The sequence below is a fragment of the Meleagris gallopavo genome, chromosome 3 (genome assembly GCF_905368555.1).
Source record: "Meleagris gallopavo chromosome 3, MGAL_WU_HG_1.1, whole genome shotgun sequence".
Taxonomy (NCBI): Eukaryota; Metazoa; Chordata; class Aves; order Galliformes; family Phasianidae; genus Meleagris; species Meleagris gallopavo.
This window is the reverse complement of record NC_139406.1, coordinates 44,401,852-44,426,136: the sequence shown is the minus strand read 5'-3', so window position 1 is coordinate 44,426,136 and position 24,285 is coordinate 44,401,852. Positions and strand designations below refer to the sequence as shown.

Sequence of the window (24,285 nt, the reverse complement as noted above, 5' to 3'; positions counted from 1 at the left end):
TCCTTGCACTCCTACAGACACCTTTCCTAGCTGGCATGAGGTTATGGGTCTCTAAGAGCCAGCTGGTACTGTAGCAACCAGTCAGCTGTCTTTCTTGGGAACAGTGATGCAAATTTGTAGTAGCTGTATGAACACAGACTATATGGAATTATACAGGCCTGGGTGAGAAGTGGAAGAGAAGGCAGTAGGGCAACAAAAATTTATTGTCTAACAAACTATAAAATGACTTCAGGCTACAGATGACCACAGTCACCTCTCCTTGGAAGAGGTGACAGCTGCTGATGCTTGAGTTTCCAGTGGTCTGTCAGCAAGGGGACAAAATCCAGACAGCACTGATAATCACTAGAAGGAGGAGATGGAAACATTCATCTGCAGCCAGTGATGACCTATGCATAAGGGAGTGGCTTATTTCCTCCAGTATAGTTTTGATTTTTAAGATCTGGAAATTGGAAGGGATGGCTCAGGCCTCTTGAACTCAGACCTCAGTGATTATAGACAAATGTAAAGTAGAGATGTTGGGTTTTTCTGTTTTGAAAACAGAACACATCATCCACACTGCCATCCTATAATAGACAAGGATTAAAAGAAAGTAAAGGTTTTCTCTTACTGCCTTCAGTATCTCTGTGTTAGACTCATGCTGTTCATGAGCTGAGGTATCTTAATAGCACGATGGATTTTTCTTCCAAGAATCAATCAGATCAATTGCTTACCATTGTTTAGATCCATGTTGATCATCAATATCTGCCATATGCTCTAATTTTACAGAATAAATATACAGTGTAGAGAAAAGTGCTTCCCTTTGTTTTGAACCTGTCATGTATTAGTTCATTTCATACCCCATCATTCTCTTAGTGGAAGAAGCAGGGAACAGTTTTTTCCTTTCTACTTTTTCTATATGACTCATAACTTTAAGAACTTTTATCAAACATTTCTATCAGTCATTTCCTTTCCAGGCTCAACAAGTCCCAATATCTTAAGTTGTTCCTGTTATTGAAACCATTTCATACCTTTAAGCATCCTTACAGCTCTCCTGTGTACATTTTTTTTATTACCATCTTTTTTCAAGGAGGCAAGTGTTGCATTAGAACATGTCATTTTGGCAGAAGCTTACACAATAGCTTTTTATCATTTGATCAGTAATTTATCCGGAAGAGGGCTGTTTCTTTTATCCCGTGGCATCTTAGTATATCTGAGAGAGTTCAGTGAGGGTCATGACTGAATGGCTTTTGCAAATCCAGGTGGATTTGATGAAGTGGATCTCCCTTTTTCGTGTGAATAATGATGACTGGATTTTACATATACTAATAGGTTCCCATATCATTTTATTACATTATCTTTGGTTACAGAATTTAACAACTACCCAAAATCATTGTCAATCTAATGTCCCTTGATCTCTGCTCGGTGGAATTTGCAGGGAAGTAATGACAAGATGCATAGTTTCTGCACTGGATGTATGTTCTCTGTTCTTCTCTGTATCTTCTCTAAAACTGCCTAGTTTCAAACTGTACATATTTTTATTTGACTATTGGTACATATACTTGCATTTCTAGTGTTGTTCCATGCCCACTCTGTTGTCAGTCCAGTCTTGTTGAAGCCCTGAAGCGTGTGTTGAGGCCCTGGAGTGTGTCCAGAGAAGGGCAACGAAACTGGTGAGGGGTCTGGAGCACAAGTCTTATGAGGAGCGACTGAGGGAGCTGGGATTGTTTAGTCTGGAAAAGAGGAGGCTCACGGGAGACCTCACTGCACTTTACAACTTCCTGAAGGGAGGTTGGGGTGAAGAAGGGTTTGGCCTCTTCTCCCAGGCAACGAACAAGGACACGGAGAAATGGCCAGAGTTGTACCAGAGTAGGTTTAGGTTAGACATGAGGAAAAACTTTTTCTCTCACAGAGTGGCCAGGCTCTGGAACGGCCTGCCTAGAGAGGTGGTGGAGTCGCCGTCCCTGGCAGTGTTCAAGAGGGGTCTGGATGAGGAGCTGCGAGATACGGTTTAGTAGCTTGTGGTAGCAGTGGTAATGAGAAGACGGTTGGACTAGATGATCTTATACGTCGTTTCCAACCTTGTGATTCTGTGATTCTATGATTGTATTTGTCTAAATTACTTCCAAGGCCCCCACTTCAGAGGCTTTTGCTATCATACTCTGCCTCTGTTCCTATGCAATTACTCCATCATTATGCATGAGTTCTAGATACTTCCTTCTACGTTGAGTAACTATCACTACTGACCCCGAAAAATGTGTGTACCATGTGGTTAAAATAAGCTGAAATACACAGATTGGGTAGCAGCTGTGTGATCACCATTGTAGCAAACAAGCTAAACGGAAGTTTCCACTGAGGCCAAGACAAGCTCAGCCAAAGCCTGCCCAGCCTCAGTCATGAGCCTTACAGAACAAAACACTCGGGAACTCTGCTCAGTGAATAAAATGGCCTTGAAAACTAAGAAAAGAAATGTCTGGAAAACATACCCCAAATTATGTATGAGATCAGAACTCTGGTGGTGAAAGCTCTTAAGTAGCGTTTTGTATTTACAGGAGCATGTTCTAGTAGCAAAGGAAGAAAGTACCACATGAAAATTGAAACCAGAAAGATAAACAAAAACAAGTTTAAAAAAAATGTGAGAAGAATATGAAGTTGCCTAATAAGTGCACTCAGCTGAACACTGAGAAATTTCTGCAGGCGCCATAAAGAGATATGAAATGTAGTTGTAAGAGACCAGGGTCATCTACACTTAAATTAGGTCAAGCTTAAAAATGCAAAATCTCTGTCCAAGGGCCTGGAAGAATATGCACTCATGGCTCAATGGAAGGAGGGGAAATTGAAAATAACAGTGCAGAAGGACAAGTGTACTTGAAACTGAATCTCATATTGCTAACTCCAGTGTTTGTAATGTCTTGCTGTAATTTGGAGCAAGGTGTACTGTGCTGTATGAAATGTGGCCTGACGTCTTAAATCCCAACTGTAAACAGTGGGGAGAAAAGCAAGAGTGATTCTCTGATGAAATGGTCCAGCAGAAAATGCTTTTCAATGCATTGTAGGTTGGATGTTAGGAAAAATTATTCTTAGAAGGAATGGTAGCTGTCCAGGCTGTCCAGGGAGGTAGTGGAGTCACCATCCCTGGAGGTGTTCAAGAACCATGTGGATGTGGCCCTGAGGGACGTGGTCAGTGGGCATGGTGGTGTTGGGCTCATGATTGGACTAGATGACCTTAGAGGACTTTTTCAACCTTAATCATTCTATACTAAGTAATAGTTGTGTGCTATTAGCTGTAACTGTAAACCTAAGCTAATATAATATTGTGCTTATTGCCACCATGTTCCTATGATTCTGATCATTTGCATTTCTTTAATCCCTGCACATGCTACTTTGTTCACATTCCTTTTTACTGCTTTGCTCTGCTATCTGTCCAAATACCATTTTTTTTAAAAGCATGTGGTGTTACCCTATAGCAATATCTAGCATTGGATAGCATTTGCATGCTACTCTCATTCAGTTTAATTACTGACTGTCCACAGGGCAGTAATTACCATTTCAGGAAGCAAAGGTTAATGAGTAAATTGAGTTTTATGTCTTCCTGGGTCATAGATACTGGAGTATAAAATGTATCTGGATAGGATAGATTTAAATCATTGCAGTTGCGCTAGGCTGTGTTAGGATCTCATAAAGGCACACCTAATGTTTAGGTGTCTGCTGAAACAGAAAATGTTGCTTATAAAAGGACAATGTAGGAGAGAGAGACTGACCAGATAAACCTTAATTTTCCCAGTAAATGGAAACACCATGCAGTGAAGTCAGAAAGACAAAGAGAAGTTCAGGTTTTCTGCACTAACATCAATTTTTGCCATACACTGCCCAACTCCCAATACCTTTCATAAATAACTGTTGGTTTGAGAGAGAGAAGGCAATCAGAGGGTTTTGTCTCAGGTGGTAGGCAGCTGTGGCCAGGTTCCTGCCCATCTCCAAAGACGTGAGAAAGCAATTACAGAATCACAGAATGGCTGAGATGGGAAAGGACCTCTGGGTCCATCTCATCCAACCAAATTAGTGTGGATCTTCTTGACTTGTTTCAGTAGTTTAAAAAACTTAAATCAGTGGTCCCAGAGAAAGTCCAACGTTCCAGCTCTGCCATGAAGAGAGAAACAGGATACCATCAGTGAGAGGAGGAAGAGGTTTGGCTGCTTTCATGCCTTTCTTAAAGTGTTACACCTTCTAATAGAGCACTGAGGTTCACATTTTCCTGTGTGGCAAAAGAATAAATGAAATGAATAGGCAAAGAATGCAAATGTGAGTAGGGATGTAGGACAGCCAGTCCTCAGGTCTTAAATGGTGCATACCATGTGGTAATTGAGCTAAGAGCCACATCTGTGCTGTTTCTCTTGGGGCATTCAGTGCCTCATGCTCCTGTTCTTTTTCTCCATCCTCTCAGCCTCCTTTGGGGTGGCTCCAGTGGTGGCTGACCTAAGGGATCTGGGCCTGTTTCCTTCTTCCTCCAGTGTGCTGCATACAAGGCACATGTGGACAGCCTCATCTTTGATCTCCTGTAAAAGCTCTTCATCAGAAAGCATTGTAGCCATGGCCAGCACCTTGACCTCTCTCCCAGCGCCATGAGCTGGTATGTCACCTTTCTCGTCTAGGTCCATCCACTGTGTGAAGGAAAAGGCAGGTAGTAGGCTACTCTTTCTTTAGGTGGAAGAATTAGTGTTTGAGGAGAAAGCAAAGAGAAAATGGAGGCTGGATACATCGCAGACTGAATTTAGATGAGGGAATGGAAGTGGGGGAGCAACTGGAGTAGAAATGAGACTAAAGAAGCAAATGTTAATGAGCTGCTGGAAGAGGAAACTGTGCTTGTTAGTATTAAGCCAGCACTGTCAGGCTGTCAGAGTGCGTGGCGGTGATACCTACCTTGTCAGCACTAGCTGAGTTGAGCCAAGCTCCTGGTGTGCCCCGATGAGCTACCAGAGTCAGAAGCAGGGCAGCTGAGCACTGCAGCAGCTGCACACAGGCTTAATATTAAGAATGTACTGTAAGTCTTGGCAACAAAGTTATTAGCGTATGACTGGAAGAATCTTTCAACTAGAATCCCTTCTGTATGTACTTTGGTCATTTCTAAAATATGTACGTAGAGCAAAATCTCATTCTAGCATTGCAGTGTTTGGCTTGATTTCCCATCCGCTACACTGCACAGTAGTACCAAAAGAGAGATGGATTAAAGTAGGTAAGTATTTTATGTATAGGGTAAACCTACATAATGCCATTATGTTGTACCTCCTTATTCTTCCCCTCTGGATACACAAACACCTAAATATAAGTTAAATGGTTTGAAAATGATGACGGTAATCAGAAAGGCATGTCCTTGACCATTCATCTCTGGCAGAGACATAAGAAATTCCTCAAATTTTAGCCCACTTATACGTATTTTGTGGTATTTCAAGACACAAAAAAAATGTCTCTCTTGGCTTTTCTTTGTTCTCTCCTCCCTTTTCTTTCTTGATTTCCAGATAATACTGCTTATATTTCACAATTCTTTTCCTTCAGTCAAATGATGGTGCTCTTTCTTAATGAATAGTAGTTATTTTCAGAGAATCATAAAATCATAGAATGGTTTGGGTTGAAAGGGATCTTAAAGCCCATCCAGTCCTAACTCCCTATCATGAGCAGAGCTGCCACCCACCAGATCCTCAGCTGCCCTGGGCAACCTCTCCCACAGCTTTACTACCCTCCAAGTAAACAGTTTCCCCCTGACATCTAACCTAAATCTTCCGTCTTTTAGTTAAAACGATTCCCCCTTGTCTTATCACTATCTGCCCATGTAAAAGGTCAGTTTCCCTCCTGTTTGTAAGCTCCCTTTTATTATTATTTGTTAATACTGTTAATCTTTCCATAGCCCAGATGGACATTTCTAAGAGAATGACTACATGAGTGCTTGCAGCTGTGGTCAAAACATAGTGCAGCCAAACACTGTCATGAGTATATGTGACACACCCAAAATTCACTTCCAAACAGTATTGGGGCTGCATTTTAAGAACTCATTTTAGTTCTTAGACCTCTCCATGAAAATCAAAATGCTTGTTGTTGCATGATTAGCCAAGACCCAGCTGACACCCACTGAAGCTGTGGGTGGAGATCTGGGTTCTCATCCTTGGTAACTGTTCTCTCTTCTTGATGAAAGCAGAATGGATTGGAATTGTGATTTTGAACCTGCTTGATAACTTTTTATTCTTTTTCTCATTATAGACACAAATTTCAGTGTGTGTTCTGGTGTATCTAGAGCTCTTTCCAGAGCTACCTCTGATTATATTCGCTCGTGATTCTAGTCTTGAAGAGACTGTAATTTCTTCCTCACATTTCGAAAGGTTAATCTCATTAGCAGTAAGAGGTCACATCATGTGGTTAAAAAAAAATAGTAACATATGTCTAAATTTCCTGTGTGTAAGCAGAGAAAAAATGAAAAGAGTGAGAAGCAGTTGTTGTATCATGTACTTACCTCATCGAAATCTGAATGCTTAAATTAGGTTTCTACACCACGTCATTCTCAGGAGTCATCATCTCTTTCACTGGTAGGAAAGTCAAGAGAAATTGTGCTCCTAATTTATGTATCATAATATTTGTATTTGATTATGTATCAAATACCTTTTAAGTTGCTGCGAATATTTCTCCTTCTTCCCAGTCTTCAACTTCTTAAGCTGCAAACAAACTGATGCTGCTGATTGGTCTCTAACAATGAGCAACAGAAGAACTTCGAGAAAGCCAAAAGGGACTTGAACTCTCACCTGACCTGAACTGTGAGACCTTTATGAATGGAACAGTACATGCATTTAATAAATGGGCTGAAGTACCAAAGAACGTATGGTTTTGAAGATCTAACTACAAGCAATCAAATGGTGGTGGAGCCAACAGTGTATTTCATGGAGCAAAGGCACGACTCCAGCAGTGCTGTCATAGGTAGGGCAGCTGCACCTGTGGTCCTTCCCAGCAGGTTTGTAAGGGACCCTGAGCTGATGCAGCTTCCCTGGGCTGGCTTCGGCAGCCCAAAGGTCACAGAGACCTTTAATCTGTATCTAGCTAGATGAAAGCCCCAGCAAGTACACCTAGCCATGCTATAATGGCAACTTTGATTACAGCATAGGTATTTTGTGAAATAGAAGATCTCGAGAGTTGAGGTCGGGATGTGATTATACAAATTATAGGCATTCCTAAAAGCACAGAGGAAAACAAAAACAACACAAAACGAAAAGCCCATTGATTACTCTGTTTTAATCCTGATGACCGGCTATGTCAAAACATTTGCCAGGAGCCACTGCAGCCTCAGCTGCAGTAAAGGAAGCACCGCCTGGTGGAATCTCACATTTGATGAGTGGGCAGGAGACATCAGAAACCTCCACCGATGAGGACAGAGGTAAGGAATGTGGTGCTGGCCTTGCTGCTTCTCCTTCGGCAAATAGCTAGCTCTCAGACAGCATAATTAAGTTTCTGTCTTCACAACGTGATTTCCATTTGCTCCCTTAGGTTTAAAAATAGTGAAACAATTTCAGCAATTGATTACGCTCTCAACTAAATTAAAGCGCAGAGGAATTAGGGTTCTCTTGTCACCCAGTAACAAAGTGTCCTTTTCTTCTTGCCCTTGCAGCAGGACGCTGCTGCCGTCTCCCTGCCTGTGGCACTGGTGGCCAGGGTAAGTTTTCTGTCACTTTTTCATTCATATTCCATCTGGAGCCTTTAGGCCTGTTTTTACCCATGGGCCTGTCATTCCTTGCCTACATGGTCTTGTGAAATGGGAACTGCTTGGTCTTTTTGAGCATCTTTCACAACGCTTTAACTTGGCTGGTTCCAGTGGAAATCCTCTAGATTTACTGGGAACTAAAGCAGCCTTTAGGGTTATGTGGGTTATAGACTGCTCCAGTGTATGTGGGCAATGTTCTCTGACTCAAAATATCTTTGTCGTGGGAAAAAAATATATAAAAATAATCCTTTTCATTCTCCATTCACAGACATCTCTTTAACGTTGCCCTATATATCTCTTAAAATAATTTATTGCATAAGTTGATATTAGATATAGATATATTGGATATTAGCATAAAAAGACTACTGTCTGCAGTAAAGACCAAGAGTGATGAACACACACGTTTTATCACTACGTACTAATTGGGCATCTTTGTGGTTAAATAATCCCTAATTCAGAAGCGTATCACCTGCTCTCGATATGACAGCAGTAATAACATATCTGTGCTGTGATTCTGGCATAATTTCAGCTCTTCCACAGAATTTAAATAGGGACCTTATATTGCAGTTAGTTTAGGCTTCGGGCTCCAGCAGCTCTCTGTGAATAACGAAGAGGAAGCGATTTGCTCAGCTGGTGGAGCTGACTGCAAGGTATTACAAAGGAGGTTAGAAAAGGAATAAAGCTGCTCAAAATGGGTTAAAGGTATAATAGTAATAATAATATCAAACTGCATAACAAAAATGTTTGCATTCTACTGAATATGTAGTGGATGGCACAGTGATGTTCATGGCTTTATGTTCTTCTTCTTCTTATGTTCTTTTAATGATCTTTACCACAGCTTGAGGCCTTTTGTCTCGTCCCCTTCTCCTGACATCAGCTGGAAGAGACAGATTAAAACAAGGGTAATTTCCCCATGGTCGTTGCTTGGCACCATTTCTGCTTTGTTCAGCAGTGAGCTGAAGTTTAAAGGATGAAATGCTGTCACTCAAACTGATTTTCCCCCATACCCTTCCTTACCAGGGTTAACCACTTGGCTGGTCACCAAGGGAACGGTGGCTCCCCTGCCCATTCCATGGCCGTCTACAGCTTCACATGGGGCGCATCGCCGTAATCTCATTACGAAGTTGGATTTGCCATTGAAGCTTGAATTCCCATAACAGGAGGGGAGTGGGCTAAATGCAATTAAGCAAATTAGAGTTTGGATCCATTGCATGCTATTTATCCACTGGAAAAGGCTAGCTGGTTTACTTTCTCTGATAGAAATACTAGCTAAACAAAATACCCCAATCACTTTCCCTTATGTTGCATTCATACTGCAGAGCACTCTCTGCTTTAAGGGTCTGTGCAAGTGGAAAGGTAATTACTCCCTTGACTGAAATCCTGAATTGTCTCCCTCTCTTTTTCACAAGATTCCCATCACAGTGGATCCAATTATTGATCCAATTATTGATCTTAGCTGTGTAACGTTTGTGGTGTTTAAGGTAAAACAGATAGAAGAAGAGCTTCATGGACTTTACACGGTTATTAGTTACAGTGATTTTGTATCCAGGTGTTGCTTTGGTTTCTCCTTGCTTCAGTGGGCACCAGATCAGAACAAAACTCCCATTAATTTTAAAACTATTTTGATACAAAATGCTTTGTAAGTGCTACAAATTGCTGTTTTGAAGTATGCTGACTTTTCTGGAAATAACTCAGGCGTGCATAGTAATTCTCTGGATATGTAGATTATTAAGTGCCTGAGATGGAGTTTTCTGCCTTTTGTCAAGGAGTTTTGAGGCTAATCCAGTTCTCTCCCTCTCCCTACCAAGTAAACAAAGCAGCAAAGCGAATCACAGCAAGAATCAGGAACCATAAATCTTAAACCAACATCCCGGCTTGTAGATTCCAAAGGCAGCAGATCTCCCTGGCAGCCTGGGAAGTGCTGGGGACAGTGGTACCCTCCTACAGATGCTGCTGCCTTTCTGTCCGAGCATCTCTTCCTGGGAAGGCAGACAACTGAGTGGAGCACCTGGGAACCTGTTAGAGATATCAGTTGCTGAGTGCACAGGAGGTGGCTGCTTGTTCCCACACTGAGTGTGCTGCCACTGCTGTTCTCCCAGATAAATCCCAGTCTGCCACTGGACACTGCAGGCAGAAGGGCTGAGAACATGGTTTATTGCTAAATAAGGTCAATGGTTATAAGCTCTGTTTCATAAAAAACATGGTCCCTATCCTAAGCTGCTTACAAAATAGACATATATTATGTAGACAGCGTACTTAGTCCCTAAGGATAATGTAATCATAGCAGTTTTGCCTGAAAATGAGTAACTTCAAGGCTGAGTCAGTATTGAGGATGTCTGTCACAAACTTAAACATAGAATGTAGTGCAGATAATACTGTGTTTACTTGAAAATCATCATGAAAGTATTTCAGTGTCCACAAACTCCCAACACATTAGAGCTGAAGTGATACAGGAGTGAAATCTGAGTGTGCTGGAGCAGAAGTGACATGACCAAGGCTTATGGAGCGAGCTCGCCTCTGTGGTGCCAATAGCCATACAGTTTGGCTTAAAGCGTTTTAGTATTTGTGGTATCAGAGATTATATAAAGACACACCAAAAATAAAAGGGTGAGATTAATGTTCTAAAATCTAATGTTCTAATCTTTTTCCCTCCTGATACCATTACAAGATGGAAATAAGGAATGAATTATTTCCCATGCAAGTTCTTACATAACGTTAGTATAAAGTAGTCACATTTTGCCTGTTTATTTTTTTTCCTTTTATCATGTTCAGATTTAAATGTAGCCTTAATCCTGTATATCCTGCTTTGAAAAGCTTAGATCTGTAATGTGTTGTACAGCAGTCTTTAAAAGGCATTATCCATTAAAAAGTGTGTGGTAGCCTTGAGATAACAAAACAGATTTCAATTCTTGATTTTATACTTGATAGTTTTGCTTGGATAATTTTCTTCATTTCAGACAAAGTTCAGAAACAGTGAACAGTGATTAAGAAAAAATGAAAAAAGAAAGAAAGAAACAACCCGTCATTTAGTATCTTACTAGATTAAATATGAAGTAGTAATACAGTTTTATGGGTAAATTCACAAAAATACTAAACAATATAGAACAAAGCACACCAACAGGCTGACCAGAGAGGTTCTGGATGCTCCGTCCCTGGAGGTGTTCATGATCAGGTAGGATGGGGCCCTGGGCAGCCTGGTCTAGTACCAGATCTGGAGGTTGGTGGCCGGGGGGTTGGAACTTGGTGATCCTTGGGGTCCCTTCCAACCCAAGCCATTCTGTGATTTTGTGATCCCATAATGGCAAGTTAAATCCAATTAATTTATCCTGTATTCAGAATATTTATCATGCAGCAGGTGGGTGTGACTTGGTCTAGAGAAGGTGGTGTAGGAAAGCATGGCCCAGCCCATGCCCAGGTGCTCTGGATACCAAGGCACACACACCTTGCTTCACCCAACATGGGGCAACAAGTGCACAGAGCAGTGATTACCATTTCCCCCCTCCTTCCTTGTTCTCTTTCTGTTTCAAGAGAGCAGTGAGCTGGCCCAAAGGGCAAAGATGATTTTGATGCTCTGGATGAGCAGGAGATGAAGAAAGGCACAGGTATGCTTAAGGGAAAGAGCAGTAAAAGAGAAATGTAATGCCAGAAGTGAGCCTGCCTTTCTGTGCTCTGGGTGTGGGTTTCTGCCATGCAGTCACGTAAGCACAGTGGGTGTTTGCTTAGACTGCAGGATCCATTCGTATCTTTATAATCTCTTCTGGAACTTGTTAAAACAGTGCCTAGCTTGAGATGATGAATGCTTTTCTTGAATGGAGAAAGTGTGGGGTACAGAATCTATAATTAAAGCAACTAAAGAGAGCTGTAAAGTTACAAATGATGATAAGCTTAAAAATAATTAGTGACAAGTACCAATTTAATAGTTGTTAAAGATCTTCTTCCTCCTTCAGAGGAGATGTGTTATAAAAATTGATGCACATCTCTGGAGCGTGCCACTGCATATTCCCAGTACAAAAGTCCAAAAGAAGATGCAACCTATTGTGTGGCTGCAAGAAGTGCTGCAAGATCCAAATACATCACTGCTGATGGATAGCAAGAGGGTGAGTCAGGTGTGCATTGTTTCCACTCGGAGATGGCTGTTATACTGGTGTGCCACGCATTATTGTTCACTGCCTGCTGCTGAAGGGCCCCAGTTTTTAATATGAGCACTTGGTCTGAATAATCACACATGGCTTTTATTGAGAAGTAACATTGATCCCTGTAGAAAAGGCAGAAGTGACTCACACCGAAACAGAATAGGGGGAAAAAAGATAAAAATAACAGATCTTTACAGTTACAGGGAAGGCTCTAGTTATGATACAAATGATACATTTGTGTGTCCGTGACAGTGAATTAAAAATGAGAGGAATAAGCTTGCTGTTGAAATGAAACTGCACTGCAGTGCTGCTCATTAACTCCCACATGAGGCTATCGGTTCTCCAAACAACACTGCTTACCCCTGAAGGGGTGAGTGGCTTCTTCACCAGTTAACACAGGAAGCAGAAGGGCCTCCCGGGACATGTGGTGTGGATTTGGCAGTGTGAGCACTGTCCTGAGGCAGGCAGCATATATCACACATGGCCATGCATCTCACAGAATCGTAGGCGTTGGAAGGGACCTCAAGAGATCATCAAGTCCAACCCCCTGGCTAAGGCAGGTTCCCTACAGTAGGTCACACAGGTAGGTGTCCAGATGGGACTTAAATATCTGCACAGAAGGAGACTCCACAACCTCTCTGGGCAGCCTGTTCCAGTGCTCCGTCACTATTACAGTAAAGTTCTTCCATGTTTGTATGGAATTTACTATGTTCAAGTTTTAGGCCATTACTTCCTCCTCTGTCCCCTCCTCCTGGCTCCTTTTAGTCTACTGGGAAAAGTAGGGAGAGAATACAAGTCATTGGAAAGCTACACTGATGTTACTAGTGGAATGAGGAAAGGTTGAGCCGGTTCTCTTCTTCAGACTGTTCTCAGTTAACATGCTCATTAGCCACAATGGCCGGCTTTTTAGATGCTCCTGATCAGCTTTTTCCTTTCTTTTAGCCCACAGAATTGTTCCTTTTCAAAGCAAACTAAAGTTACCTTCTTATCTTCGGGAATCTTTCTTGGTCATCCTGATAAAATGGCAATGCTAAAGAAGTTCCGGTGATGAAGGACTGCCTATTTGGAACTTCTCTGCAGCCTTTCTATGAATTTCTTTCAAAAACACCGTTTTTTTTGCTAGGGTCAATTCCCCACCATTCCGCATTTACTCGTGTATAATTTTCTAAGCTTTGTTTTGTATTTGTTAGCTTAGCCTTCCTGAGAACTGCTAAGCTCCAGTGCAGAGGATGTATTTTTCCTTACATTTAAAAAATTCTGTTGAGATCCCTCTTGTACAAAACAGCAGAGGAAAGGCTGATCCATATTCTATATCTTGTCATTACTTGTTCTACTCAGTCACATATTTCTCTTTTACTTTCCTTGATTCAACTATCTCTGAATCTTTGCAAATCTCTCTTAATCCTATTTAATTAATGCATAAATGAAGGATGCTGTAGGGTTGAGAGCACGGAAATCAGTTTGTGTTGCTGTTTCCAAATGTCACTGACCTGAAATTAGGAGTTAGGGCATGTGTTTTGAGGTGAAATGGACAGAACTTGCCATAAGCTATTTATGAATTGAGAATTATTCATAATAATTGTGTTAGGAGTAAACAAAACAAGTAATGAATTTTGGAAAATCGTAAATAGATCTAAGGCAGTTTGCAAACATATACAGACACAAAATATGCTGAATACATTTTATAAATAATTATCCACTTAGCTCTAGTCCCCAGTCTTGCATGGGTCTAAATTTAATTTACCACAAAATTGTCTATTACCTAATTTTATTAAGATCTTCCTAGAGCCTGTCATAGTTGTAAGCCACTAGAATAACATTTTGCTGTCAGCCAATTTGGTGAATGGGGACATTCAGTTCCTCTTCTAAATTGTTAATAAATAGTTTGCAAATGCCAATTATATTGTGATAGCCCTTGACAAATTCAGCAATCTTTCCATTTTGCCAGTTATTCTCACATACTTCTCACCTTGTGGTGAATTTTCAGCTCGTTACAAGATGAATTTGCCCTGGAGGTGCTCAAGGCCAGGTTGGATGGGGCCCTGGGCTGTTGAGCTGGTGGGGGACAGCCCTGCCCATGGCATGGGGTGAGGTTGGGTGGGCTTTGAGGTCCCTTCCAACCCAAACCATTCTGTGGTTCTGTGATTCATTCTGTGGATTGTCAACAACTCCAAAGACAGATTTTATCAAAACTCATCAGAAAATAGCCAGTAAATTGCAGCTGCTGTTTGCTGTGTATTTCATAACCTCTTGGTATTTAGAAGAAGGTTGGTTGTTTTGTGAAAGTGTCACCAAATTCATTTTATTATTTTTAGTGAATGCCTACACCAGTGCTGTATCACCCTCCACACTCTCCAGGCATGGCAGCTGATGTGTGATTCCATCTCTTTGCAGATGTCCCTGCTTGGCAGAGATATTCCTCTTCATCCTTTCTGCTGCTCCTCCAGTCTGATCCTGGCAGCCCAGGCACTGAATGTGCCTTCCTGCTCTGCTTCTTGCACCACAGGGCTCCAGGCCTGCACCCCCACCTCATTCCTACTGCCACGCAGGGAGGTGTGAGCAAAGCACCCAGCTCCTCAGCCCCTTGGTGGGCAGGGCTACATGAAAACCTGGGCGCAGAGAGCCCCATAAGGCTGGGAGAGAGGCCAGAAAAGTGAATTCTGGTGACGTCTTTCTCCAGCTGAGGGGCTGGGGTGAGAGCCTCATCCTCTCAGCTGCCACAGCCATCATGGCCCTGTACCATTTCTTTGCTGTCTTTCACAGGTCCTTGTTCCTAACTGAGCACGAGGGTGGATTAATTCAGGAAGTTGCAGTGCTGGTGTAAGAAAGGTGAGAGAATGAACATGTATGTGCTCTCAGACCAAGCTACGTGCCCAAGAATCTGAGGTATTATTGTGTTTTGTCTTTAAGGCAAAAAGATCTTCATATGAATATTGGATTATACAGAGGTAAATATATTCAAATGCATTTAACATAAGATATTAAGATATTAGCTAGCCCCATGCTATAGCATTGCTATTAGACACAGAATATTAGAGCTTTATTTCCATTACCAGGCAAGACATTGAATGAAAAGGTATTTCTTCCTTCAGAAGCCATGAAGAGAGTCCAAAAACGCTCTCACATGATGAAACAACCAGGAAACTCCTTCTTCTCACCTGTTATATTCCTGCACTGACTTTCCAGCATAATTCAGAGCTGAACTCTCCAAACTGAGATGTGGTAATTCAATTCATCACCAGATTATACTTACAAAATGTGGGCAGTTTCCGTACTAAGCAACATATAGTATTGCTTTGAAACAGAAAAAAATAAAAGATCCCCAAAGCATTGTGAAGCCACAACAGAGGTACCATGGTTTGATCTTCAAACCTTTTTTCTGAATTCTAATCATTCCATGTTAATGACACTTCTTTCCAGATATGTTACAGACCCAAAAGTATGGTTCTGATCTGAAAATGCGTTTATTTGTATTTCATTATACAATCATAGAATCTTTAGAGTTGGAAGGGACTCCTGAAGACCATCTAGTCCAACTCCCCTACAACAAATGAGGACACCACAGCTACATCAGGTTGCCCTGATCCAGCCTTGCCTTGAAAGTCTCTAGGGAGAGGGCATCAACCACATCTCTGGGCAACCTGCTGCAGTGCCTCACCACCTTCATTGTAAAAGATTTTTTCCTTATATCTAAGGAATTATCTATTTATCTTATTTATATTTATCTGTGAAAATGTGTTTGCTGGTACAAAAGTATTTTCAGTGAATATTAACACCCTATTTTAGTGAAACAGGTTATTGTTGAGCTGTTTGTTGCAGATGCAGGAAAACCTGAACACCTTTGGTTCTGCTGCTGATCAGATAGAAACTGTAATGAACCGTGGGATGTGTTAACAAGGAAAGCAAAGCTTGTCTTTGACATCTGAATAGGAGATGCTAGCAGTATTTATTTTAAAGTACAATTTAAAGTAAAGGGTTGACTTGCTAAAAGAGCTTGGAATTCTGAACATACTGCTACTTGCCCATCTCTGGAGGTGTTGAAGGCCAGATTGGATGGGGCCCTGGGCAGTCTGATCTAGTGCCTGATTTAGGGGCTTGCAGCCCTTGCCATGGCAGGAGACTGGAACTAGATGATCATTGAGGTCTTGAAAGAGACCCAAGCCATTCTACAATTCTAATTCTATTTGTGGTGTCTTCTCTATGCCTTTATACTTTGACTGTGCCTCCACCTTGTCCTGCAGTCAGTAGTCTACCTTCCAAGCATCCCTCTGGCATGTGGAAATCAGCTTCACTTGCTTATACTTCTCTCTGTATCAAGATAATGCATTCCTACTCATTGCCTTCTCTTCCTTCCAGGCCTTTGGGTTTTGATCCCTGGGCACTGACAGGTGGATGAGTGTGTGCGTGTTCTTTCAAATTCAATGATTGCACAACTCATTGCAGAGCCTGCTCAGATGAGTGTAAGCTGCGGAAGCTAACTTTGTGCTTGCCTCAAAGGTGCACTGCAGTCAAGAGGTTGGCTGTCCCACACTGAAGAGGGATGAACGAGGTGGATAGAAATGGTGTGTGGAAGCACTGCCAGGGGAGCAGATTTTATTAACCAAAGTCGGCTCCTGCTTTGAAGGAACTAACACTACAGCCAGAGGTCCTAAAGGTTTAGGATCAATTGAAGGTGGATGAATTGGAATTACCGCAGAGAGACAAAACAAAGAATGCAGCATATCTGTCCACAGCATCTTAGGAGGAATCAAAGAGCCAATAGAAAAAAAAAGAAAAAAAAAAAAAGATTTTGTTTCTGCTGTGAACAACCTCCCTCATCAGGGTCAGAAAAGAAATGGTTGATGTGCTTGGGGTAGGAGGAAATGAGACAGTGGGAGTGAAGCTCTGTGGAAAAATACTGTTGTTTTAATTGCTAAATTCAGCACAGATATATCTAGGAAGATAATCCTATTGGACGTTTGCTATATTTGGATATTGGTTAGTTATCAGAGGTGTGTGTGTGTGTGTAGAATATGGTATTTTCTGCAGCCTTCTTTAGCCAGCTGTACTGTCAGGATGTATAATTCGCAATCTCCCAAGAATGATGTTGTGCTCATTGTAAGGTGGCACATTCCTTGTAGAACATACAAATTAATAACACTGTCAACCGATAGCCAGCTTATTAGTCTGTCTACTCAGCTTTTAAAATATGTTTCATCGTTCTGTGAAATACTTCTGGTGTTGGGGCAGTATCAAACTACAACTAACAAACAGTATATGCAGTAATGCGTATCAGTTGCAACAACCTGAACCCACGAAAAGCATCTATCTTCAGTAACTAATAAGCGTATGACTTCTCTGTATTGAAAGTCTTGATCTAATACAGGTAACAAAAACAAAAACCCCAATAAGCAGCAAAGTATTAAGGGTTGACCAGGAATAGCAGACGCTGTCCACTCCACTTAAAAAGACACTTGATGAAATGCAATAAATCATCCCTTCAAAATTAAGAAGCTGGAAAATGAGTGGTACGCAGTGCTGTGCTACCAACCGTGCAGATCCCACGGTGCTTGTATTTGCAGTGGTAGGTTGATGACAAGTTTTCAAGTGTCCGTATGGATGTTTGATGAGGTCACAGGCGGTGTGCGAGAAGGAAGAAGCACACATCTGTAAATAGTGAAAAGTGCACATTCCATTTCCTTAGTTCTGAACTCCATATGCTCTTGTAGGATGGGATACGCGCTTCTACATGCTTGCAATTCAGAGATGTCCCTGGTAGGAGGGCTTCATCCATGGGACCGGTGTGGGCACCTACAGGGGAATAGCAGTGGTGGTCCTTGGAGCTTTACAAACAGAATGGTCCAAAATGGACTAACAAGGCTAGAAGCTGGGCTGGGCAATGGGTTGTAGGGGAATCAGTGTTGGATGGAGGTGCTTAAATTCTGCCTTAGCCCTTCTTCTGGTACGGAAGTCCTTTATAGGAGCTCTTCATGCAAGTATTTCCATTCCCCATTGAATTCTGGCAATCAGTAATATTTTAACAGTAAAGAGCTAAGGCCTTTATTAGCAGGATGTTGTGCAAGTAGGGAACAAGCAGCCACAAGTGCAATGTGACTCTAGGGACCCGGAATAAAGCTTCAGAAGTTGTCTTTAGGGCTTTGAATCCCCTAAGGAGAGAGAGCAGTAGAGGGAAGAGACTGAAAAAAAATAATAATTGTGAACTTTAAATGTCACACATCAGAGCTATGCATGGGTTTGTTGTGAATGTGTTACTGTAGCACCTGCTGGCCCTGGTGAGGATTCCTCTGGGATGCATAATCACAGAGCACGCTGTGGCCAAGAAGAAATTACAGCTCGTGATCCGCAATATATGAAGGGGGAATAATGACAGACTCGGCCAGGTGAATGCTGCTTTATCCATACATACAGGCTGCACGGATGTGTTTGTGTCTTTGTTTCCTATTTGTGTTGGTTCTATAAACATCAGCACTCCCTCACAGCTCCAGGTCCAGCCAGTTGGCTGTTCTGAGGGTGTCATTGAGGTATCCTGAAATAGGGATTTGAAATAGGAGAAAATAACACCTTTGGCTCAGGCTACTGTAAGCTGGGCGGGCTGAGGGACACATTTACATTTAGATTGAGCCTCTTCACATCTTCTCTGAGTAATTGTAAACTCTCTTCTGCTTCAGCCCTGGAAAGGAATCTCGGGAGCTCCGCGCTGCCAAACTGCGCCTTGCACTTTGTAAAACATGTGATACCTAATCTAGGCAGTCATGCTTAGCATCTACTTTTCATAATTATTTGTGCAAATACGACTCGGTTATCAAATGTCTGCATTAATCGGACAAAGAGTATTGGCACTGCCAAAATAAATTTGTTGTAAAAGTGTTATGTCTGATTATATGTGTTATTCAACCAACACCCTGGCGTGCTATTATGCTGAGAGCCACACAAGCATGTATGAAACCGTTCCCCCACCAGGGAGTGTATGACTAATTTACGATAAGAGACAACAATTGGACATTACAAGCAAATAAAAAGAATAGGAGAGGAGAATGAGAGTAAGCAGGGCAGTCGGTGCCTGCGTGTTCCTGTGAGAACCATTAGAGAGTCTAAAGTGAAAGAAAAAAAAAAATACTTGATATAAATAAATGTGAAATGTGATAGCAGCAATCCTTACTGGGCATTTGCCCAGACCAGTGCAGATTTCTGTGGCATGTATTTAGCTTTCAAGATGGGGTCCTATTCTTGTTCAGACATTTATGGGGATATCTGTTCTCCCTATAGAATCATACAATCATCTAGTCCAACCATCGACCCATGCCCACTGACCACATCCCTCAGTGCCACATCCACACGGTTCTTGAACACCTCCAGGGATAGTGACACCACCACCTCCCTGGGCAGCCTGTGCCACTGACTGGTCACTATTTTGGAGAGGAAATTTTTCCTAATATCCAACTTAATAACAACAACAACAACATTGCGTTGAGGTATTTGCAGATTTGCAGGGTAAGCAAAGCAAACAAGACTCTATCTGGTATTCAGGTGTCCCAGGTTACTTCCCCAGCTGATTCCTAGCCTGTCATGCACACTTCTTTCCCCACCTCCCTTATTCTTTCCCCTCCAGTGCAAATAATTCAGGCGCTGTCTCTCAGCCATTGTATGTGGAAAAGTGGCTTATCTCGAGCCATGCTTTTCCCTTTCATTTTCCTTTTGAATTGAAGTGTTACAGTAATGGAGCAACCAAGTCAAAACACAGTACCCGTAAATTATTACTGTGCAGTTCCCTTTTCATCACAGGGCTACAACACACTGCAGAGCTAAATGGGGAGGCTGAGGTGATGGTCTGCTCCTACAAGTTGTAACATCCCAACGGAGAGAGGCAGCACACAAGAGCAAAACTTTGATAGATATCATCTAGGGCAACATCCATAATTTTTAATATTTCCATAAGTAATATTTCCACAATAATATGCGTTAGGATGACATACAAATGTCATCTCTCTCTCTAGGAGTCTAGAATCTTTAAGATTGGAAATGACCAGTAAGATCATCTAGCCCAACTGTTAGCCCATCACCATGCCCACTAACCATGTCCCTTAGTACATCTATACGTTTCTTGAACACCTCCAGGGATGGTGATGCCACCACCACCTCCCTGGTCAGCCTGTGCCACTGCCTCACCACTCCTTCTGAGAAGAAATTTTTCCTCATATCCAACCTGAACCTGCCCTGGTGCAACTTGAGGCCATTCCCTCTCATCCTATCGCTGTTACCTGGGAGAAGAGGCTGACCCCCACCGTGCCACAACCTCCTTTCAGGTCACTGTAGAGAGCAATAAGGTCTCCCATCCCCCTGGAGCTTCCTCTTCTCCAGACTGAATACTCCCAGCTCCCTCAGCCGCCCCCCATAAGACTTGTGCTCCAGACTCTTCAAAACTTCATTGCCCTTCTCTGGACACGCTCCAGAGCCTCGATGTCTTTCTTGTTGTGAGGGACCCAAAATTGTACGCAGCACTCGAGGTGGGGCCTCACCAGACCTGAGTACAGAGGGAGTTCGCTGCCTTTTTTCCTCCCTAGGGCGTTCCGTGCACCTTTTTAAGGGACTTTGCCCACGGAAACGCTCCCGATACCCCGCTGGCTGCAGACTAGCGATACCTGTTGCATCAGTAGCGCGCAGCAGCAGCGGTGCCGCTCTCCAGCGGGAGAAACCGGGAATTATCTCAGGAAACCCGCGTAGCTGGCGGCGGAGCACGGAGCACCCCCACCATCGGAGCCTCCCGGTGCCCGGACCCCGTTTGCCAGCGACGCGCGGCGCCATCCGGAAACGCCGCCCCGGGCGGAGCGCTGCGCCCCGCGGGAGGGCAGCGGCGGGGGGCGGAGCGGGCGGGCGCTGCGCGCGGGCGGGGAGCGGCTCTGCCCGAGCGGCCGCGGCTCCGCGCGGCTATTTCAGGGGCGGGGCGGGGGCGGCCGCGGCAGGGCTGCGCTTGGAGGAAAGCGGTTCGGGCGGCATCGGGCTGAGCTGGAGAGGGAGAGAGGAGGAGGTGAGGAGGAGGAGACGGCTATTGCTGAGGGATTTGGGTTCGTTTCATAGAAACAAATCAGTGCTGGGGAGCGAGAGGCGAGGAGGAGGAGGAGAAAGGAGGAGGAGGTGAGGGGGGAGGGCAGGAAGAGGGGGATCGAGCGAGGAAAGTGTGAGGGCTGTGGCAGGGAGCAGAAGAAGTGATGAGAAAGCGAGCGGGGAGGCTGCAGGAGGCTGCCCGAGCCGCCGCCGCGCTGCGCAGCCCCCGCCGCCGGCAGCCCCTATGGAGGCGCTGAACGGGGCCGGCGAGGCGCTGCGCCCGCCGCCTGCCCACCTCCACCCGCACGCCGAGAAGAAGCGGCCGCACCGCGCCCCGTCGCCCGCCAGACCCTTCCTCAAGGACCTGCACGCCCGCGCAGCCGCCAAGCCGCCGCCCGCGCCCCCCAAATCCCCCGCGCTGCCCGGCCGCCCCCCGCCGCAGCCGCCCTCGCCGCAGCCCGGCGCCCACCCGCCGCCCGCGGGGCTGCTCTCCGCGCCGGGCCGCCTCTCCCGGCGCCCCGCCGCCCCGGGGGCCAAGGCCGCTCCCGCCGCCTCTGCCGCCGCTGCCGGCAGAGCGGGCGTCAAGGCCGCCCCTTGCGCCAAGCGGGTGCCCCGCGGGCCGGAGCCGGCTCCCTTCGGCCGCGGCGGGGGACGGCAGCCCGGAGGCGGCGAGGCGGCCCCGTCGCCCGGCAAGGGCAGGAAGGCGAAGCGGGGCGGCGCGGCGGGAGGAGGAGGCCATGCGGCTGCTGCGGCGGCGCTGGCCCGCGTCGGGCACACGGACAGCAGCTCCGACCTCTCCGACTGCCCCTCCGAGCCGCTGTCCGACGAACAGCGCCCGGCCCCGGCCGCCAGCAGCGACGCCGAGTCCGGCACCGGCTCCAGCGACCGCGAGCCGCCCCGCTCCGTCCACGTCCCCGGACGCGGAGTACCGCTGCCGCTCCTTGGTCCTCGCGGGGAGCTCGCGGCCTCGGGCGCGGGGAGAGCGCCGAGCCGCGGGGAGCAGCGGGCGGCCCCGGAGGAGCTGCAGCGGGAGGTGGAGGAGCTGCGCTCGGAGAACGAATACCTCAAGGTGAGAGTTGCGGGGAGCCGGGGGCTGCGGCGCGGTGCGAAGGGTGGAGGAGGGCTGCGGGCGGATTCGGGGCGATCTGTAGGGGCGGTGGGGAAAGGCCGGAGCAACACGTATACTGCACTAGTGCCGTGCTGATCGTTGCGATGGCTCGGCACTGCCTAGACTCCGTCGGACGCTCCGAGCGCTCCTGTAGTCAGCGAACCCTGGCTTTCCAGGAACTGTTTTCCTCAATATCGCCCTTTAAAATACGCCTAAGAAAGACGTTTCTTCCTTTGATGGGGAGAGGACGACAGCGCTCTGTGTGACTTAGTGCTGAAAGTCCTCCGGCTGCGCGCTGCTGCCGGGATAACGGCGGCAGAGCCGAGAGCCGCAGGTACGGGAGTGCGGCGGGCAGCGCCGGTCCCCGGCTGGGACAGCCGAGTGCGGGCGTGCCCCGAGCGCGCTGCCCCGAGGGAGCCTTTCGCTTAGAACATGATCTTTTGGCACGGCGGGAGGCCGCGTCCATAAAGATCTATAAATAAATAAACTCGCATCATCCCGTAACCGCAGCTACCCTACGGTGTGAGCCTGCTGCTGGTGGGCACGGCGTTGGCTCCACGAGTTCTGCTCAGATGAGCTGCAGCCACGGGAGGGAGGAGAAAGAAGGGCGGCGGTGCGCACCGTTCTCGTTGAGGGCTTTGGGCCAAGAGACTATGCTCGGCACAGAAGAAGGTGAACGGTGCGAGTGACGCTGTAGGGTTGATTCCCCGGGGCTGGTGATGCTTAGTGTGATTGGAAAAAGGAGTGAGTAATGATGCAGCAAAATTTTAAGGTGGCACGAAGTTTGTTGTTTTTTTTACCTGAAGTTCTGTCTGGTCTTTGCCGGAGTGATGTAAACAGAAGTTTGGCCCCTGGGAATGAGAGAAAAATGAAGGCTGAGGTCATGGAATAAATCTCAGTACTGAAAATATGAAGTGTTTGGAGAGAAGTAGGGTGTAGGCTTCAAATGCGTTGCAGTAGCTCAGGAGTGTCCTGAGAGCGGGAGCAATGCAAATCTCTGCTCAGTGTGGAAGTGTGGGCAGAATGGGTTTTGTTTCCTTGAGAATTGAATAAACAAAACCATTATAGACATTATAATGTTGTATAGATCCTCAGTGGGTCTGTAGGTATGCCTGAAATACTGTGGGGCACCATTGGTCATCCAGGAAAGGATAACACAGAACTAAACTGATAAAATAACTGGGACATAGCAGAGCTTTTGTAACACTCATTGGATGAAAAACACTGGGCTGTATCATAGAAGTGTGATAGCAGTCTGTAAAACGATGAGTAGCACAGAGAGCCGTCGTCAGAGGCTCTGTTTTATTCGGCAGCCCAGAAACAAGAGGAGAGGGGATGAGATCTGGGCTGATAATAGGAACTGCTTTTAGGAGTAGGCAGACTGGTGCTGCTGGCAGAAGTCAGGGAGCCCAGAGCCTACATTAGCCCAGGAAAGCAGTGGAACATCTCTTTGCTTTGTAGGTTCTCCCTACATATTGTACTAAGACTTTCACCCCTTGAGAAGAAATGTGTCAGTTCTCCTGTTTCTTATAATTGTAACAGATAATTTGTAACAGTTCAAAGGTGGGGAAAGAAGGGATAGTCTGGTGGTGGCGTAACTTAGACAAATAACTTAATTTCATAGTGTTTCAAGCTTCTCACTCCACGTGGCTTCAGGTCTTTCCCCTTGATGCCTTTATCATCTGCAGCGGTGTGACCCAACCCTGCTCAACCTCAGGCCACAAGTACTGTAGAGTCTGGTATAACGCAGGCTGCTTTCTTAGGGATCTGTGTCCTAGCTGACTTCCAGTGGATGTTTCTGTTTGGATATTAGGAAAAATGTCTTTTCAGAAGAAGTGGTGGACTGTGGCACAGGCTGCTCAGGGAGGTGGTGTAGTCACCATCCCTGGAGGTGTTCAAGAACCATGTGGATGTGGCACTGAGGGACGTGGTCAGTGGGCATGCTGGTGTGGCTGATGATCTAGCTGTGGCTAGGTGATCTTAGTAGTCTTTTCCAACGTTAATGATTCTATGAAATGATTGTGAGGTCCTTCTCTTCTCATGGCTGCCTGGGTGCATGAACTCTTGGAAGCATTGCTCCTTTCTTGGGTCATTTGGAATGGGCACAACAGCTCAGAAGTTACCAGGAGAATTCCCAAACTTTACTTTCCCTTGCTAAGGAAGTCTATGAAAGCACTCCTCTAGTCTTCTGCAAATTAAAACCACAGCACTGCATGAGCTGTTGATTTGTGGGTTTGTTCCTTGTGTCTCTTACAAGGCAGCTCTCTCGCCTGGTAAAAGAGTGGGCT

The 24,285-nt window shown here is 45.1% G+C and overlaps 1 protein-coding gene and 1 long non-coding RNA gene across 9 annotated transcripts in view; one reads left to right on the top strand and one right to left on the bottom strand.

Moving 5' to 3' along the window:
• Nucleotides 1-3,083: 3,083 nt before the first annotated feature.
• Nucleotides 3,084-20,738, bottom strand: LOC146544686 (uncharacterized). 2 transcript variants are annotated; one of them, XR_014882427.1, is made up of 4 exons: nucleotides 20,487-20,738; nucleotides 8,732-17,637; nucleotides 4,329-8,591; nucleotides 3,084-4,231 (listed from the first exon to the last, which is right to left on the bottom strand). It is a non-coding gene; the product is annotated as an uncharacterized LOC146544686 (long non-coding RNA). The 2 variants fall into 2 exon arrangements; XR_014882426.1 differs by having other exon boundaries at nucleotides 4,329-17,637.
• A 249-nt stretch (nucleotides 20,739-20,987) lies between these two features.
• MTCL1 (microtubule crosslinking factor 1) overlaps nucleotides 20,988-24,285 on the top strand; it is a 100,439-nt gene continuing 97,141 nt past the window's right edge. For all 7 annotated transcript variants that reach the window (XM_085220799.1, XM_085220796.1, XM_085220793.1 and 4 more), the window contains exon 1: nucleotides 20,988-21,958. In XM_085220799.1, coding sequence (XP_085076925.1) covers nucleotides 21,134-21,958 — 825 coding nt within the window. In that variant the 5' untranslated portion in view covers nucleotides 20,988-21,133. The remainder of the gene's footprint in view (nucleotides 21,959-24,285) is intronic.